The sequence below is a fragment of the Gymnoscopelus braueri genome (assembly GCF_963280865.1).
Source record: "Gymnoscopelus braueri genome assembly, chromosome: 8".
Classification (NCBI taxonomy): Eukaryota; Metazoa; Chordata; class Actinopteri; order Myctophiformes; family Myctophidae; genus Gymnoscopelus; species Gymnoscopelus braueri.
Window position 1 is genome coordinate 8,267,678 of NC_137609.1, and position 20,852 is coordinate 8,288,529.

The following is a 20,852-nucleotide window of genomic DNA, read 5'->3' on the forward strand; positions in this document are numbered from 1 at the left end:
CTAGACGCCAGTTGGTGTATTGCTTCCCCCTACTGTTGGTCTCGGGTACTGTCCATCGTTTATATACAGAAACAGTACTATGTGAGCTTCCAGACCTGTAGAGCAGGTTCCCAGGACCCCCAGGGTCCCTAAAGGTATTGTTTTTGTCCAGATGACAGTAAAGTGACAATTTAAGGACTTTTAAGAACTGAAAGATTTAACCGGTTACAAAAAATAACATTGATAATCTTTTTTTTAATTTTTTTTAATGAATAATCAATCTCTATCCTGGGCATGTTATAAGCAAAAATCGTACAGAAAAATACTAAAAGATCATAAAGTATAATATGGGACCAAAGCCCTTAAATCTTTTCGCTGATCTTTCGTGTATATATATATATATATATATATAAATACAAAATCCAGTTTCGCGATTGTTAGATTAATCAAATAAGTAACCTACGGTATAGAATAATCGCAAATAAAATAATGGATAGTTGCAGCCCTACATCCATCACAGCTTTCATCAGTGCACATTGATGCTGCACAGGTCTGATCACGTCTCATAGAAATACAAGATCCAACATAAACCATGTAGTAACATTAATATGTTAACCATATAGTTTTCAAACTACGTAAATAATATCAATATTGCATATTCAGACGGACACAATAAGAATATCGCAAGTTATTTTGTAGAAGAAATATTCTTTATATTAAGTCAATGCAGAGAGAAGAGAACACTATATTAAATATTTAAATTAAAACATCAAAACTGCAAAATTATAGAAAAAACAGTTCTACCATGTAATTGAATAACTAAAATAATTTGCAATACATATGTGGCCGGACACAACAAACACCTCTCTTTACAAAATGAAATGATTGAATTGTTTGTTTCAGCCCTTTTTCTTTTCATATGACATTGCAGAGAATCATAGATACAACATAGGATCATTGCTTATTCAGATTATCTCAGTAGCTTATATTTCAAGCAATTTGTTTTACTCAGAGATGTGAAGAATCAGTTCAGTTCAGCAGAGAAAACCAGCTTAGACTGTCAGAGTGGGTAATTCATGCAGTACTTTCTTAAAGGCTCAATTACACATACATTTCAGAACTGCTGTTTACAGCAGGTGAATGAAAGACAAGGATTTGAGGATTCAGAATTTGTTTTTTTAAAACACATTTATCTTTGCCATGGTATTCTATACCTGATATGTGTTACTGAACATCCTCAGTCAAACTGGGATAAATATAAATATAATGGCATGCTCTAGATAACTCCTACATAATAATTCAGGAAACCTCTGTGGACAGGATTTATCTTTCCTGCCCGGTTCTCCTCAATGGCTGGAGCTATTGATCTGAATTTGCACACGGTCATTGACTATTAGCATAAGCACCAAATGACAGCGCCCGTTTTAACTTTCCCAAAATGTAAGCTGTTTATTAGCGCTTTTATGTCAACACCGGAGATTCAGAGTTTGGGCTATGGGAGCTATCGTTGCCATGTTTACAGCCGTCGCCATGGTTATAGCGCCCCAAGCTACAGTATGGGATGAATGATCAAACTGCAAACTGCGCACGCGCACTGTTACACAGAGAACCCTGCAAACTTATAAAGGACTTTCATTTAGTGTCCACACACACTGCGTTTCATGAGAGGGAGGGCGCTTTGGATATCATCTTCATGCCACAAGCATGCAGTCACACACACAATGTTCTTATCCTGGTGCGACGGGTCCGGCCGTGTGTGTCTTCGCTGTGGGTTCGCGACGGAGTGCGTGTGTTGGAACTGTTTCTGAGCGGGTGTGTGTGTGTTCGCTGTGGGTCCACGACGCGGCAACGGGACACGTGTGTGTGTGTTGGAACTGTTGCAGGTACCAAGTACAAAGTTACTTACCATCCCTGATATAGGCATTCTGTCTGTGCACAGCACATAACCCAAACTGCACATACTTTGGGTGCTCATATCCCCGGACGGGTATGGACTAGTAAACATAATTCTACTATTTGTAACTATATTACAAAGGGTTAACAAGCGATTATAACAAAGAGGAAAAACATAATAGCAGGGGTAAATCTCCAAAAATGAATCCGGCCTCTGTTGACAGGAACAGTATTTATATCCATAATATTTAGCTTGGCAAATTCCTAACTACCAACATTTGATCCTCACATGAGCCAACTTAAAGTGGAAAGGTTTTTTTTTCCCCTTGGTGTGAACAGGCTGGTATTCAGCTGACTGACTGAAACTCTTGTTACACTGTAAAGTGGAAATGTTTTTCTCCAGTGTGGACATCCTGGTGTGTCTTCAGGCTACTTAAATCCATGTCAAAATGTTTACATTGGGAAGGTTTCTCTCAAGTGTGGATGTGCTGGTGTCTCTTCAGGGAACCCGGATGACTGAAACTCTTGTCACAGTGTTCACAGGAGTAACGTTTTTCTTCAGCGTGTACATGCTGGTGTGTCTTCAGGGAACCTGACTGACTGAAACTCTTGTCACAATGTTTACAGTGGAAAGGTTTTTCTCCAGTGTGGACACGCTGGTGTTTCTTCAGATGACCTGCACTATTGAATCTCTTGTCACAATGTTTACAGTGGAAAGGTTTTTCTCCAGAGTGGATACGCTGGTGTTCCTTTAGATGACTTGACGCTATGAAACTCTGGTTACACTGCTCACATTGGTATGGTTTTTCTCCAGTGTGGACATGCTGGTGCATTTTCAGGCTACTTAATCGTCTGAAACCCATGTCACAATGTTGACAGTGGAAAGGTTTTTCTCCAGTGTGGATACGCTGGTGTGTCTTCAAGGAACCTAACTGTCTGAAACTCTTGTTACAATGTTTACACTGGAAAGATTTCTCTCCAGTGTGGATACGCTGGTGTGTCTTCAGGGAACTTGACTGACTGAAACTCTTGTCACAATGTTTGCAGTGGAAAGGTTTTTCTCCAGTGTGAACATGCTGGTGTGTCTTCAGGGAACCTGACTGACTGAAACTCTTGTCACAATGTTTACAGTGGAAGGGTTTTTCTCCAGTGTGGACATGCTGGTGTGACTTCAGATGACTTGACTTAATGAAACTCATATCACAATGTTTACACTGGAAAGGTTGTTCTCTAGTGTGGATATGCTTATAACAATGTTTGCCGTTACACTGATGATGACTGTAAGATCTTGGTTGGTCAGTGTCTCTTTGTTCCTGGTTGATTGCAGAGTTGTTGATTTGCTGACAGGCTGCTGAGGTTATCAGTCCATTCCTCAGCATTTGGCAGTAGAGGTCGTTGTGGCTCCTCTTGATGTGTTTACCGAGTAAGACGTGAGATGTGAAGGCGTATGGACACTCGGAACAAGAGAAGACCTGAGTCTGGGAAGACTGGGAGATCACTCCTGAGAGAGAGAGAGCAACAGACAGAGAGAGAGATGTGGGGAGAAAGGGGAAGTCAGGTTAAAAATGATTATGAGTATGGATACAACTTGAAAAGCCTCCATCTTATCCAGCTCCTTGTTTCGGAGCCCGACCTTGTTAATATTTCTGATATTTTATTTGTCATCTTTCTCTTTTATTCCACAATTTAGTCGTCATGCCAACTCACAATTTACCCCACACGTCCCTGTCCTTGTGTTTAAAGGTGACTAACCTCCACTGGTCTCCTCCAGATCATCACTGTCTTCAGTGACTTCAGCGTCAGATTCAAGTTCAACTTCAATTTCAGAGCAGTGTGAAGAGATTTCTTCATCATCATCTTCACTTTTCACTGTTACTAATGTCAACATTGACCCATAAGGTTCATCTGGTCTTTGAAGTAGCTCCTCCTGTTCCTCCTGGAGCAGACTGGGGCTCCTCTCCTGTTCAGGAGAAACCTCCTCTTTACACACAACCATGTGCAGGATGTCTAGGAGCAGAAAAAAATAACATGATGTCAACACTAAAAGGTAAATCTATTTTTCCATCGTCCATATTCCATAAACAAAATGAGCTATATCACCTACTTAGATTGGCCTAACAGGTACTAACTACAGTTAATTGCAGATGTTCTGGAAACTCAAGTTCTAAAAAAAATCACGCTTCAAGGTTTTAGCAAAATTTTAGGAAAATACATATTTAAAAAAAAAATATATATATATCATATTTTTGGTCACTTTGCCCAGCAAATTAATAATGGTTTACAGCAAGTGTTAAATTTGAATCATTCAATTCATACATCATGTTGAAACCCCGGCCTGGTTGAATGCTTGATTCTGATTGGTTAATCACTGACTTCAGGGGTCTGTTATTTTTCAATAATGACCATTGCTGTCAATAACAGACCGCTGCAGACAGAGTCAACACACCTGAATCAAATCAATCAATAATTTTTGGTTGGCATTCAACAAGGCAAGCAGGTATGTAAACAAACGCACAATGTCATTTTACAGCTAAACAGTACAATAAAGAATGTTTTTTGAAAACATGTGTGAGGCGAGATATAGGCAATGCACTATTTATTAATATTTGATCAACACGTCCTAAAGTAGTTTTGCGAGCTGACCTGTTGCGCTGGATGCAACTGGCATAATCGAATGGACTATGCTGTATGTTTGTTATGTTTGGAAATACATATTTTTTAAATCAATGAAAGCATTTTATTACTGGCTTTATTAAGTAACCATGTAAAAGCAGCGGATTGAATGGTGAGAAGGTCATTGTTTCGAAATAAACCCCTTCAGGGTGATTACACCCCTAAAGTATGCCTCAATTTCCCTTCGGGGATTAATAAAGTACATCTCATCTCAACCCCCCTTTTGGGGTTTATTTCTCAACAATGACCTGCTAATCATTCATTATCCCTTGCATATACCTGTCACCAACACTATTTTCAGCGAATGTTCACCCCAGAATAGGGATGCTAGGGTTCAAGTAGTTAAACCTTAAATCAAGAAGCTGATAAACAGCCTGTCAAATATCTGTTTTTATCTCACACAGATCACACTCACAGACCCATTTCTAGACATCTCTCCGCCAACAGAGCCACAACATAAAAATCCATTCACATTCATAGACTTTCAACTACGACCAAGGACGTGCTGGCCACTGGGAAATTTGGGACAATTCCAGAAAGGCCTCTCCATTCCAGGACCAGGCTTGCCGTTCGGCCGGCCGGTTAAAAAAAAATCCCACTTTACGGGCCTCTCTATCCGAGATTCCCCGGCTGTCCCTGACTACGACCCAACTTTCACCAGGCATTTCAGGCTTTCATAGTCGGAGGTGCTTCAGTTTCATGATGTCATGCCCCAGTGACTTGAACTGTGATTTGTCTACTTTTGAGAGGACATACTGTACATACACACACAATGTATAGTTATATGGTGCCGTTTTCCCAGATATTTAAATGATAGCTATACTATCATATTATCATGAAAAGTTTTGCTTGTTTGCTTGGTTATATAGTGTATAGTGAAAATGAGATATTGTCACAGTTCTACAACATAAAATAAAACATAAAGAAAGAGCACATGAAACTTACTGAGGTGTGGGTGGTCTTCAGGTTCCTCCTGTTTAACAGAAATGTCCCTGGTTGAGTCTGGAGAGTTCATCTTCACCTTCAGTCTGGAGTGGACTCCACACACTGGTCTGAAATGAAGGAATTTAATAAGTACTTTAATAACTGGAGATCTAGTGGTGTCAAGAATAACAATATTTATCATATTTGAGGAAAGTAAGGCAAAATATTGTATGTACATTGCTAGTTTGACCCCCCACTTTGACAAGTGCTTGTCAAAGTGGGGGGTCCCCTGTTCAAAAATGATAATTTTGGGGGGGTTGCAGCCTGAAAAGGTTGAGAACCATTGCACAACAGCATGACAAATGCTGTGTCAACAGCTGGTGCATGAAGACATGGATCTAATTCACTTGCCAATCAAATTAACAGTAATATGTCCAGAGTACAAATCCTGCTCATTTACAAGCTACGTTTGTACCTCATTGCTAATATGGAGATTAACCCTAACTCTGTAATGCTTTAAAACATTGATTTAACTAGAGTTGCTTTAATTATTTCAGTGACATCAACAACAAAACAATTTATAGCCTAAAAATGTGTCGCTGCTGCTAGGAGCTGGTGGTTGTGTTTATGATCACATTTATAGCAGCTAAATCAGCTAAAGAGTAAATAGATTTATGTTCCAAAATGATGAGTAAAATGAAGATAGATGAAACACAACGTGAATGAGTTGATCTTTACCTGCTGTGTTTCAGTGGTTGAGCTGCTAACAAACGTCCTCCTGCTGCTTAACGACGACACTGTTTAGAAACGACACGTTTTACTTTTCTTTGTATTTTACTTTTATATAAATCTATGGTATTTTAAAGTGTCAACAACAGTCAGTCGGTCAACACCATTATAGCTCTATGGTCAACACACCATGTTGTTTTCACTACTGCATTGTGGGTATGTTCTTCTTCTGACGACCACTTTGTCTCGACGCCAGTTGGCGTATTGCTGCCCCCTACTGTTGGTCTCGGGTATTGTCCATTGTTTATAAACAGTAACAGTACTATGTGACCTTCCAGACCTGTAGACAAGAGAACATCCATCTAGGAGTGCAACAGTTAATCATTATCGAACTAATCGCTTTAATCGATTACGAATGACAATCGATAAGTAATCAACTAATAATTAATCCCTATTTTGGGCATGTCAGTATAGTTGAAAGTCTTACAAGGAAGTAGAAAAACTTAAAAACTGAAAATAGCAGATCTACAAGATCACAGCACACTACAATTTGAGCTTGTAGATCAGCTATTTTCATTAGTCTTGCACGACACTGTTGTGTATAAAATGGGGCTAAAGTCATAATTATATTCGATATATATATATACACACTTTTTTTTTTTATCCAATCTTTATAATAATCGCTAATAAAATCATGGATAGTTGCAGCCCTACATCCATCACAGCTTTCACTGCACAGGTATACACCACATTGAAACCATGCAAGACACCAACCTGCTCATCGGGAGCAATTAGGGGTTTAGTGTCTTGCTCAAGGACATTTCGACACTAACAGTACGTTTTAACAGCGGGCGACTCTCGGGCGATCCCGGGCGACATCGTCCAAAAGATAAAGAAAATCCATCTTAAGAAAATCCATCTTTCATCGCCCCCCCGCCCACTTCGCCCTATCGCCAGTAGTCGCCGGCTCTCATAGACATATAATGCACTTCCGGAAAATACTATCCTGATCGCCCGCTGATCGCCCGCTGTTAAAACGCACCGTAACTCTGGGGGAGCACGGGATCGAACTGGGAACCTTGCAGTTCCCAAGCGGCCGCTCTACCTCCTGAGCCACTGCCGCCCCATGTGTATACACAATGTGTATTAAGGTAATGAAGGTAATGAAATCAAGTGTAAAGTCCAGCCAAAAACCCATTCCCTTGAATAGAGTTATTGCTTCTGCAGCCAGCAGGGGGGAAATCATGGGGGAAATAGCTAAACTACAGTAGCGGCCATTCATATAAACTGTCACTTCTTATATGGTTTCAATTTACAAACCGGATGCTTGCCGCCTGGAACAATCACAGAAGTCTGCTATTCTCTGCCGTTTACTTTGAGCTCAGCATCGTGCGGTGGAACATTAATTAGGCTTATTGCCTGCAGCTGCACGAGCAGACAGTCTCTGTTGCCATGGTCCTGAGGAGCGCTCCCTTCGTGCTAATTACAGCGAGAATCGCTATTATTGTTTACACAACAGAAACGAAGAATATATTTGAAGAGGGCGAGATCACAGTAAATATCCTAAGCCTTCTTCCTCGACACTGGGAGGAAAACAACATCAGAAAGTTAGTTGAATACATTTTCACTCGTGAGTGCCGTGACAAAAACAATTGTATTTCAGTGATCGTTGAGTGCCTGCATCGAAATCGTAATTGAAATATGATTGATCATGCAGCTCTAGTTTACAGTGGAAAGGTTCTTTTCTCCAGTGTGTATACGCTGGTGTCTCTTCAGGACAGCTGATTGATTGAAACTCTTGTTACAATGTTTACAGTGGAAAGGTTTTTCTCCAGTGTGGATACGCTGGTGTCTATTTAGGTCAGCTGACTGATTGAAACTCTTGTCACAATGTTTACAGTGGAAAGGTTTTTCTTCAGTGTGGATACGCTGGTGTCTCTTCAGGACAGCTGACTGATTGAAACTCTTGTCACAATGTTTACAGTGGAAAGGTTTTTCTCCTGTGTGGATACGTTGGTGTGCCTTTAGATGACTTAAAACACTGAAACTCTTGTTACACTGTTTACAGTGGAAAGGTTTTTCTCCAGTGTGAACACGCTGGTGTCTCTTCAGGGCAGCGGACTGATTGAAACTCTTGTCACAATGTTTACAGTGGAAAGGTTTTTCTCCGGTGTGGATACGATGATGTCTATTCAGGTCAGCTGAGTGATTGAAACTCTTGTCACAATGTTTACAGATGTGGGCTTTCTTTCCTGTGAAAGTCAGCTGACGTTTGTTGTGGCTCCTCTTGATGTGTTTCTGGAGGAAGACCTGAGACGTGAAGGTGTATGGACACTCAGAACAAGAGAAGATGTGAGTCTGGGAAGACTGGGACATCACTCCTGAGTCAGAAACAGAGAGAGAGAGAGAGAGAGAGAGAGAGAGAGAGAGAGAGAGAGAGAGAGAGAGAGAGAGAGAGAGAGAGAGAGAAAGAGAGATGGGGGAAGAGGTGGGAAGAAGGGGAAATACCATGTTAAAAATGGTGATATACAACTTGAAAAGCCTCCATCTTTTCCATTGTCTATAATTTGTTCCTCCCCGAGCTAAACGAAACCTGTAGCCTATAATAGCCTACCTGGTGCTGAATATATGATTTAGTTTGCTCCCGTTTCTAAATGCCTCAATTCATTGTAAACTCTCTCTCTCTCTCTCCATTTTCTATTGATCTAATTACCCGGTATATGAAATGTATATTTACTTGGTCATTTGATTGTTTTGAGGTCTCCTCCATCTGCTGTCATTGAGTAGGCTAGAAAAATAATGACACCAGCTGACTGTTCTTCAAAGTTGATAAGAGTGATGGATGGTGAGACAGGGGAAGCGTTATAGTTTTCGACCGCAGCCTCTTTGTTAATACGCTTATGTGATACTGAGGAATAAATATGATTGATCGATGCAACTTGGATCTCTGCGATTAGCCTAGGCTATGGCCTACACCCTCTAATCAAGAACAGTGACTTTAGTTTTCGATTGTTGGAAAAGCCACAAGTTACAACATTAGTTAAACTCAAAAGACTAAAGGATGTGCAGGTGGATCTATCTACATTTCATTGTTGATAGGCCTATTAGTCAACTATTGTCTGCTACTACAATATGGCTTGGAAACAGTGATGGCACTGAACATGAAATTGGATTTGGACCTGCACTGCTTCCGAGGGGGCCGTGAGTATTAACAACCGTACATTATGAATGAAATGCTGCGCTGATCCACAACATTCTCTCTACTCTGACTAACCTCCACTGGTCTCCTCAAAATCCTCACTGTCTTCAGTGACTTCAGTGTCAGATTCAAGTTTAACTTCAACTTCAGAGCAGTGTGAAGAGATGTCTTCATCACCATCTTCACATTTCACTGCTAGTAATGTCAACATTGAATCATCAGCCTCTTCTGGTCTTTGACGTAGCTCCTCCCGTTCCTCTTTAATGTGTGGAGGCTCTGGTTCCTCCTGGAGCAGACTGGGGCTCCTCTCCTGTTCAGGAGAATCCTCCTCTTTACACACAACCACGTGCAGGATGTCTAGGAGCAGAAAAATAACATGATATTCAACACTAAAATGTAAATACAATTTTCCATCGTCCATTTATCCTTAAACACAATTAGCCACATCGCCCACTTAGATCGACCACACAGTTACTAACTACAGGTGTTTCTGGAAAAATCAGGCTTCAAGGTATTAGTAAGATTTTAGGAAAATATATTAAAAACTCATTTCAATGTATACATTTAGTTACTTTACCCTGCAAATGAGTAATGGTTTACAGCAAATATCGAATTTGAATGATTATGATTATTATAAATATTAAAACATTATTACACATAATGGTTGAATGCTTGATTCTTTGTTGTTTTTTAATAATGACCGCTGTTGTCAATAACAAACCGCTGCAGAGTCAACGCACCTGAATCAAATCAATCAATCAATCTGCAGTGTTTGGTTGGTATTCTACAAGGCAAGCAGTGTGTAAACAAACACACAATATAATTGTACAGCTAAACAGTACATTAAATAATGTTTTTGAAAACTTTTGCGGCTAGAAATGGGCAATGCAGTACCAGACCATTGATTAATATTTGATCAACACTTTTTCAGTTTTGTGAGCAGACATGTTGCGCTGGATGCACCTGGCATAATTTAACTGACTAGGCCAGGGGTCTTCAACGTTTTCAGGCCAAGGACCCCCTAGCTGGGTGAGAGATGAAGCAGGGACCCCCTCTATATTGTATAAAATTGAGTTTCAGATAAAAAAAAATCGTTTACTTGGTCTGCTCTTTTTTACCAGACCCAGGGGGTCAGGCCTACATGTGGCTTTGTCGGTCCCCTTTTGCTATCGTTTTCGTCCATATCTTACATGTCCCTCTTTTTGATTGGCCAAGCCTAGCGTGACCTAGTTTAGAAACCATTCAGATTTCCGGCCATTCAGATTTCAACCACTAGGGGTCTGGCAGTACCAGGTCCCCTGGTTCACTTGTTCGCTCTACACCAAACCTCTTTGCCAACCTACACCAAACGTTTTCCTCAGAAAAAGGGATACTAGGGTTAAAAAAAAAAAAAATCATATCACACAAATATTTGGCGGACCCCCTGTAGTAACTCTGAGGACCCCCTAGGGGTCCCGGACCCACTGTTGAAGACCCCTGGACTAGGCTGTATAATATTTTTACCGTAAGCAAATACACCTTTTTAAAATCAACAAAATCATTTTATTACATTTTGTGTCAATAAAGTAATTGTAATAAGCAGCATAATGAATGGTGAGCAGATCATTGTTTATTAATAAACCTCTTCAGGGTGATTAGACCCTCCGCCTCGTGTCGGGGTCCAACCCCCCTGTCGTGTTTTATTCCTCAACAATGACTTGCCATAGTTGCCAACCATTCATGATTCCTTGAATATTACTTGAAGAGCTCTGCTTTGAGAGTGAATTAGACCGTAGGCCAAGCAGTATAGAACAGTGGTTTTCAACCCTTTTCATGTCAAGGACCCCCAAATTGACACTTATTAGCCTGCGGACCACCCATTTGAAAAGATATACCAGGGACCCCCATAAGAGAAGATTTTTACGGCTCTAGCAGTGATTCTCAACCATTTTCATTTCAAGGACCCTCAGTTTGACATGCATTAGGCTACGGACCCCCATTTAATGGCATTTCCAACTCTGGGACCCTAATTTATATTGATAAATCAATGTTAATTTAACTCAGAGAGTGTACAAATGGAACCAAATGGACCCGTTCCATTTGTACACTCTCTGAGTTACAGGCACATAAGACCCTTATGATAAGGGTCCATTTGGTTCCTAAATATCTAAATAGCTGGGGACCACCTGGAACCCCCTCAAGGACCACTGGTGGTCCCCAGACCACTGGTTGAGAACCCCTGGTATAGAACATGGTCTGTCTGTATGTATGTACAGTATGTTTGCCAGTAGTTCCGCCAGACCAATTTTGTCTCTGCACACCGCAGAACTAAAATTGGATCAGCGCCGAGGCTAAACGGCAGAAAAACATAGACTACCACAATGTCAATGCAGCTGGTTGTGTTTTACATCATGTATGTGACCACATCACACGTCGAGTGCACCCTCACAGGAGTGAAAGAGCACATGAAACTTACTGAGGTGTGGGTGGTCTTCAGGTTCCTCCTGTTTAATAGAAATGTCCCTGGATGAGTCTGGAGAGTTCATCTTCAGCTGCAGTCTGGACTCCACACACTGGTCTGAAATGAAGGAATTGAATAAGGACTTTAATAACTGGAGACCTAGTGGTGTCAAGAATAATAATATTTGAAGAAGGTAAAGACAAAATGGTTTAAGCCCAATTCTCCAACATATGTACCTTGGGTGCAAATATTATGGGACTTACAGTATATGTTAAGGAAGAAGTCACGCTTAAAGGACGACTTCACCCATTTTCAACCTATCTTCATATAATATGGTACAATTTTTGTTTACCCCCGCAGAGGAGGGCTGTTAACAGTTCAGAAACCCGCCTACCAGTGACATCATCGATTGGGGAATCCAAGCTAATAGAAATTGCAGGCTTTCTATTCCTGGAAAGTTAGCATGCTGTAATGGAAGCCATTGTTCTCGCTTTAATACAAATACAAAAAAGAAACTGCCCAATGATGATGTCACTGGTAGGCGGGTTTCTGAAGTGTCCACAGACCTCCTATGAGACACAGACGTGGAATTTTTTTTTATCATTTTATCATGAGCATTAGTGAGGACCTGTTAATGAAGATAGGTTGAAAAGGTTGAAAAGGGGTGAAGTAGACCTTTAGGATTACACAAAGAAGAATGCGTTAAAAGATAGACTCCTGTGATGCAAAGTGATATGTATTTGGCCGCGGACCCCCACCTCAAAATATTTTGTTCCAGGGACCCCTCAGAATTAAAGATTTGAGTTACAAATGTTTGCTTTAAAATAATATATATATATTCAAAGATTTGCACAGTTTTTGAATAGCCAAAGTTTAAAATAATGGTTAAAGTGATTAAAATCTAAAATGACAGATGCGTTCCCGGTCTTAATGTGTTAATGTGTCTGCAACCACGCATGAATGCTTATATGTCCTGCCTGGCTGCTCACCACCAATTATACCCTCCACCCTTCCAAATATACCACCACCACCAGTGTTGCCAGATTCTGTGAGAGAAACAAGCAACCAGGTCTAGGAAAACCAGCCCAAAAGAAGCGACTATGGGCCACATGATCACTTTAACATATGCATCGGCTATTTGAAAATAGCAGATCTGCAGGCTATTTTCAAATAAAATCTTGCGGGAAATTATAATATGCAGATCTGGCAACCCTGACCACCACCCCATGCACAGAGTGATTACTATAGGGATGTATATAGACTTAGATGTGTCATGGGTTGTAGAAATGGTTTAATGTAAAACAGAGGAAGCACAGGGTGTATAGAAGTGTAGTTCCAACATTTATACAACCTTTATACGAATACAAGAAGACTCACTCCAAAACCAACTCACCCCAACTCAAAAAGGAAAACTCACCCCGGAGCTAGGAACACTCACCCCGAGGGGTGGGTAAACTCACCCCAGGACCTGAGAAAACTCACTCCGGAACACTCACCCCGGGGGTAGGAAAACTCACCCCGGGGGTAGGAAAACTCACCCCAGAAAAACTCAATGGTGTAAAGTACAGTGAGTTTTTGTTTTGTGGGTGGGTTTAACTTTTCCCCTCTACACCAAGTCTGTATGTTTAAAAAAGGCACATCTACCGGCTTGTGAGCTTTCCTTTTTCACAGAATGCTTTCATAATGAGACATGTTTAATCCATACTGGATTAAATTCTTTCTTTGAAGGTATAGAATTACCAAATTATGTCGTTCAATGATATTTTTGTGTTTAAAATATTGTCATCATTGTCCATGTAGACAGGAGGCAAGATTATATTGATTTCAGCAGAAAAGCCCAATAGGGAAAAGTGTTTAAAGGGTCTACACCATGAATTTCATTTTTTTGGGGGTTTTTAGTATTTTTTGGGCTCCCCAGTGTCTCTTGTACCCCAAAAAATATTTTTTTTTAACATTCAGTCGTTCATTCTCATTTCAGAGATTTTCAGAATGGGCGTGTCTGAACAGGCCATTTCAGAATGTGCAACGCAAGTGATGTCACTTGCGTTGCAATGTTAAATGAAAAGTGCCCGAATCGCTCCGAAACTTTTATTTATTTATTAACAGACAGAATTGCTCAGTAGCCCCCCCCTGCCCAAGAGGACGTTTTGGTATTGCAGCTGAAAGTGCTGTATAAGCCAGAGACAATTGACTTGGGATGAGTATATCTGAGTGATGATTTAGGCTCAAACCTTTTGAAAAAGGTTTGAGGGACATACACCATGTGATATTAAATATCATTTTTTTTTTTTATTCATGGTGTAGATCCTTTAATGCATGTTTTTCAATAGTGAAATGTATATCTAATAGTAACTAAAGTTCAATAATGCTTACAATAGTGAAATGTATATCTAATAGTAACTAAAGTTCAATAATGCTTACCAAAAGCTTTTCTCACAAATGTGTTCACACAGAAAACAAAACATTATACCTGTGTTTTACCTTCACTGGAGTTTTTCTTAATTTTTCTTTGTTAAGGGCGCGCCCCCACCAAGAGTTGGCTGGCCGCTGATTGCAGAATCTGCCAATGCATTGTCAATGCAAATGGGTGGATTCCTGGTCTTGCGGATTTTTTCCAAGAATCCACGCATTTGCATTGACAATGCATTGGCAGATTCTGCAATCAGCGGCCAGCCAACTCTTGGTGGGGGCGCACCCTTAGTTAGTATTTGTTTGCATTATAAACACATTGATTATAAACACATTGGAATGTTCACTTTTCTGATGAAATCTACCTTGTATTTAAAGCACTTTAATTAGCTAAATATAATTGAACAACATAATTTGGTAATTCTATACCTTCAAAGAAAGAATTTTTCTTTTTTTTAAAACCATTTTTCACCATCACATTATGAAAGCATTCTGTGAAAATGGAAAGCTCACAAAGTTAAAAACCATTGGGGTGAGTTTTCCACAAAGTTAAAAACCAATGGGGTGAGTTTTCCGGAGTGAGTTTTCTCAGGTCCTGGGGTGAGTTTTCCTACCCCCGAAAATCTTGGGGGTGAGTTTTCCTACCCTGTGGGGTGAGTTTTCCGGAGTGAGTTTTCCTAGCAATGGGGTGAGTTGGTTTTGGAGTGAGTCTTCTTGATACCCCTTTATACCTGGTGTGAACTTGTGATGTGACAGTGAAGTACAGCAAAAGTTGAAGAACAAGGAAATATCTTTGCCAATGATGATGATGATAATAATAATGATACAAACAGAAAGGAGAGTTTAGAACTAAACTGACCATTTGCAGCCCGTGAACTAGACAGGGAAACTATTTTCAATGCCATACATTTATGTATAATAATTGTGACAGGCCTAAATTTACACTCCCCAGTGTCTCTTGTACCCCAAAAAATATTTTTTTTTAACATTCAGTCGTTCATTCTCATTTCAGAGATTTTCAGAATGGGCGTGTCTGAACAGGCCATTTCAGAATGTGCAACGCAAGTGATGTCACTTGCGTTGCAATGTTAAATGAAAAGTGCCCGAATCGCTCCGAAACTTTTATTTATTTATTAACAGACAGAATTGCTCAGTAGCCCCCCCCTGCCCAAGAGGACGTTTTGGTATTGCAGCTGAAAGTGCTGTATAAGCCAGAGACAATTGACTTGGGATGAGTATATCTGAGTGAAAAAGGTTTGAGGGACATACACCATGTGATATTAAATATCTTTTTTTTTTTTTATTCATGGTGTAGATCCTTTAATGCATGTTTTTCAATAGTGAAATGTATATCTAATAGTAACTAAAGTTCAATAATGCTTACAATAGTGAAATGTATATCTAATAGTAACTAAAGTTCAATAATGCTTACCAAAAGCTTTTCTCACAAATGTGTTCACACAGAAAACAAAACATTATACCTGTGTTTTGGTAGGCGGGTTTCTGAAGTGTCCACAGACCTCCTATGAGACACAGACGTGGAATTTTTTTTTATCATTTTATCATGAGCATTAGTGAGGACCTGTTAATGAAGATAGGTTGAAAAGGTTGAAAAGGGGTGAAGTAGACCTTTAGGATTACACAAAGAAGAATGCGTTAAAAGATAGACTCCTGTGATGCAAAGTGATATGTATTTGGCCGCGGACCCCCACCTCAAAATATTTTGTTCCAGGGACCCCTCAGAATTAAAGATTTGAGTTACAAATGTTTGCTTTAAAATAATATATATATATTCAAAGATTTGCACAGTTTTTGAATAGCCAAAGTTTAAAATAATGGTTAAAGTGATTAAAATCTAAAATGACAGATGCGTTCCCGGTCTTAATGTGTTAATGTGTCTGCAACCACGCATGAATGCTTATATGTCCTGCCTGGCTGCTCACCACCAATTATACCCTCCACCCTTCCAAATATACCACCACCACCAGTGTTGCCAGATTCTGTGAGAGAAACAAGCAACCAGGTCTAGGAAAACCAGCCCAAAAGAAGCGACTATGGGCCACATGATCACTTTAACATATGCATCGGCTATTTGAAAATAGCAGATCTGCAGGCTATTTTCAAATAAAATCTTGCGGGAAATTATAATATGCAGATCTGGCAACCCTGACCACCACCCCATGCACAGAGTGATTACTATAGGGATGTATATAGACTTAGATGTGTCATGGGTTGTAGAAATGGTTTAATGTAAAACAGAGGAAGCACAGGGTGTATAGAAGTGTAGTTCCAACATTTATACAACCTTTATACGAATACAAGAAGACTCACTCCAAAACCAACTCACCCCAACTCAAAAAGGAAAACTCACCCCGGAGCTAGGAACACTCACCCCGAGGGGTGGGTAAACTCACCCCAGGACCTGAGAAAACTCACTCCGGAACACTCACCCCGGGGGTAGGAAAACTCACCCCGGGGGTAGGAAAACTCACCCCAGAAAAACTCAATGGTGTAAAGTACAGTGAGTTTTTGTTTTGTGGGTGGGTTTAACTTTTCCCCTCTACACCAAGTCTGTATGTTTAAAAAAGGCACATCTACCGGCTTGTGAGCTTTCCTTTTTCACAGAATGCTTTCATAATGAGACATGTTTAATCCATACTGGATTAAATTCTTTCTTTGAAGGTATAGAATTACCAAATTATGTCGTTCAATGATATTTTTGTGTTTAAAATATTGTCATCATTGTCCATGTAGACAGGAGGCAAGATTATATTGATTTCAGCAGAAAAGCCCAATAGGGAAAAGTGTTTAAAGGGTCTACACCATGAATTTCATTTTTTTGGGGGTTTTTAGTATTTTTTGGGCTCCCCAGTGTCTCTTGTACCCCAAAAAATATTTTTTTTTAACATTCAGTCGTTCATTCTCATTTCAGAGATTTTCAGAATGGGCGTGTCTGAACAGGCCATTTCAGAATGTGCAACGCAAGTGATGTCACTTGCGTTGCAATGTTAAATGAAAAGTGCCCGAATCGCTCCGAAACTTTTATTTATTTATTAACAGACAGAATTGCTCAGTAGCCCCCCCCTGCCCAAGAGGACGTTTTGGTATTGCAGCTGAAAGTGCTGTATAAGCCAGAGACAATTGACTTGGGATGAGTATATCTGAGTGATGATTTAGGCTCAAACCTTTTGAAAAAGGTTTGAGGGACATACACCATGTGATATTAAATATCATTTTTTTTTTTTATTCATGGTGTAGATCCTTTAATGCATGTTTTTCAATAGTGAAATGTATATCTAATAGTAACTAAAGTTCAATAATGCTTACAATAGTGAAATGTATATCTAATAGTAACTAAAGTTCAATAACGCTTACCAAAAGCTTTTCTCACAAATGTGTTCACACAGAAAACAAAACATTATACCTGTGTTTTACCTTCACTGGAGTTTTTCTTAATTTTTCTTTGTTAAGGGCGCGCCCCCACCAAGAGTTGGCTGGCCGCTGATTGCAGAATCTGCCAATGCATTGTCAATGCAAATGCGTGGATTCCTGGTCTTGCGGATTTTTTCCAAGAATCCACGCATTTGCATTGACAATGCATTGGCAGATTCTGCAATCAGCGGCCAGCCAACTCTTGGTGGGGGCGCACCCTTAGTTAGTATTTGTTTGCATTATAAACACATTGATTATAAACACATTGGAATGTTCACTTTTCTGATGAAATCTACCTTGTATTTAAAGCACTTTAATTAGCTAAATATAATTGAACAACATAATTTGGTAATTCTATACCTTCAAAGAAAGAATTTTTCTTTTTTCTTTTTTTTAAAACCATTTTTCACCATCACATTATGAAAGCATTCTGTGAAAATGGAAAGCTCACAAAGTTAAAAACCATTGGGGTGAGTTTTCCACAAAGTTAAAAACCAATGGGGTGAATTTTCCGGAGTGAGTTTTCTCAGGTCCTGGGGTGAGTTTTCCTACCCCCGAAAATCTTGGGGGTGAGTTTTCCTACCCTGTGGGGTGAGTTTTCCGGAGTGAGTTTTCCTAGCAATGGGGTGAGTTGGTTTTGGAGTGAGTCTTCTTGATACCCCTTTATACCTGGTGTGAACTTGTGATGTGACAGTGAAGTACAGCAAAAGTTGAAGAACAAGGAAATATCTTTGCCAATGATGATGATGATAATAATAATGATACAAACAGAAAGGAGAGTTTAGAACTAAACTGACCATTTGCAGCCCGTGAACTAGACAGGGAAACTATTTTCAATGCCATACATTTATGTATAATAATTGTGACAGGCCTAAATTTAGGCCTGTCACAATTATTACATACTCGTCTAATCGTAATTATTTGAGATAATCGCAATTATCTTTGCATAATTGTCATAATCGTTTCAATGTTGAAACATTTTCATACATTTTCAAATATAAAAAAGCAGAAATAGCTGATCAACAAGCTTACACCACGTCTAAGCTTGTAGATCAGATATTTCTGCAATTGATTATTTTTGGGAATATATAACATTATTAAATATGTCAATAATTTATTTGTATATTTCAGTTATTTGTCATTATCTGCCCCATGCAATTTGTGATTACGAAGCCTAAAAGGCAAACAGAAATTAAATGTTTATTCATAATGTTCCCATGTTCAATGCCAAAAACACAATTAAATCGTTAATCGCAATATGTGTGACAGTTAATCGTCAACTTAAATTTGTAATCGTGACAGCCCTATACTGGATGGTCATTCTAGGCCTGACACACTGATCTGGCGTCACGCACCGTGACGCACCGTCAAAGCATGACAAATGTTTAGTTGGTAAGGATTCAATGTCTGGTGCATGAAGACATGGAGCTCTAACTTCACTTGACAATCATAACATTAACATTAGCTCTGGTCCATTAGGAGAACTCCCTCCTTCAGGCTAATGGACCAGAGCTACATTAACATTACTGTGACAGAGTAAAGATCCTACTGGTTTAGAAGATACGTTTACACCTCATTGCTTATATGGGGTTCAACTAGCTCTGATCCAGAGCTGAGATGCAACTGGAGTTACTTTAATAATAGTGACATCAACAACATGCAACAAAACAATTCAAAGCCTAAATGTTTTGCTGCTGCTAAGAGTTGCAATGGTTATGTTTTACTGTTTATGATCACATTTTTACAAACATCTATAGCAGCTATGAGTAATAGATTAACGTTCCATCTTAAATTAATCAAATAAACATACATAGATGCAACTATAGCCCTGAATCATGACAGTCTTGAGAATGTTTTACATTTACAACCCGTACATCAACATAAACGTTCTGATTTCAAATATAAAGTGATGACGCCACGGCCACGAATGTAACAAGTTAAAGAGCCCGGGTCTAAGTACCAGTATCTTCCAGTATTGTTCAATAAAAAGCATTTTAATCCGATCGGTGGCCATTTTCTTTGAATTGTCTCCATTTCTTTTAACTTCACGCCCCTATTGGTTGGGAGGTGTATTGCACTCTTATACATAATACAAAAAATGAATGAAAATGGCCTCCGATCGTATTAAAATGTTTGTATTGAGTTGACCAATACGGAAGATACGGGTACTTAGACCCAGGCGCTTTAACTTGTTACATCCGTGGCCGGGTCAGCACTTTATATTTGAAATCTGAACATTTATGTAGATGTACTGGTTGTAAATGTAAAACATTCTCAAAGGAACAAGTGGTTCCATGACGCTTGTGACAGACAGACGAGCGTCACATGAACCATGGCTAAGATGCAACAACACATGAATGAGTTGATCTGTACCTGCTGTGTTTCAGTGGTTGAGCTGCTAACAAACGTCCTCCTGCTGCTTAACGACGACACTGTTTAGAAACGACACGATATAGTTTTCTTTGTATTTTAGTGTCAACAGTCCATGCAATAGTCAGTCAACACAACATGTTGTTTTTCACCACTGCATTGTGGGTGTGTTCTTCTGGCGACCACTTTGTCTAGACGCCAGTTGGTGTATTGCTGCTCCCTACTGTTGGTCTCGGGTACTGTCCATTGTTTGTGTAGTAACAGTACTATGTGACCTTCCAGACCTGTAGCCAAGAGAACATCCATCTAGGAGTGCAACAATTAATCAAACGAATCGATTTAACCGATTACCCCAAAAAAAGACAAATACTAATAATCAATAATTAAATATGAATTAAATATAAATATGAATCCATTACTAATCCCCATCTTGGGAATGTCATTATACGCAAAGCTTACATAAAAATCAAAAAATGTAAAAATAATTCATCACTATGCAATGCATTTAGAACTTGTAGATGAGCTACTTTCAATGGTCTCGCGCAACATTGGTGTGCGACAAAGTATAAAAGAATTGATGCAGGATGCACAACATATACCAACATACCATGCTACAGGATACAATAGTATTGTGGTAACCATATCATTTTGTAAATATATAAATTATCTATGATATATGCAGGCTGTATGATATATTCTCACTGTGACACAGTAAGAATATCACACATTATTTTGTAGCAGAAATAATCTTTAATGAAGTAATTTCACAGAGGAGAACACTACATTAAATCATAACATCAAACT

At 39.4% G+C, this 20,852-nt stretch overlaps 2 protein-coding genes across 2 annotated transcripts in view; both read right to left on the reverse strand.

Annotated features, from left to right (window-relative positions):
* Positions 1-720: 720 nt before the first annotated feature.
* On the reverse strand, positions 721-6,347 carry LOC308089889 (uncharacterized protein). The gene is made up of 4 exons (XM_080434839.1): positions 6,208-6,347; positions 5,491-5,597; positions 3,625-3,879; positions 721-3,373 (listed from the first exon to the last, which is right to left on the reverse strand). Exons 2-4 carry the CDS (start codon positions 5,558-5,560, stop codon positions 2,346-2,348), a joined length of 1,353 nt encoding a protein of 450 aa, XP_080290965.1. The 5' UTR covers positions 5,561-5,597; positions 6,208-6,347; the 3' UTR covers positions 721-2,345.
* Positions 6,348-7,543: 1,196 nt separating this feature from the next.
* LOC308089888 (uncharacterized protein) overlaps positions 7,544-20,852 on the reverse strand; it is a 66,493-nt gene continuing 53,184 nt past the window's right edge. Inside the window, exon 5 of the mRNA XM_080434838.1 lies at positions 7,544-8,579. Within this exon, the coding sequence (XP_080290964.1) occupies positions 7,918-8,579 (662 nt within the window). The 3' untranslated portion in view covers positions 7,544-7,917. The remainder of the gene's footprint in view (positions 8,580-20,852) is intronic.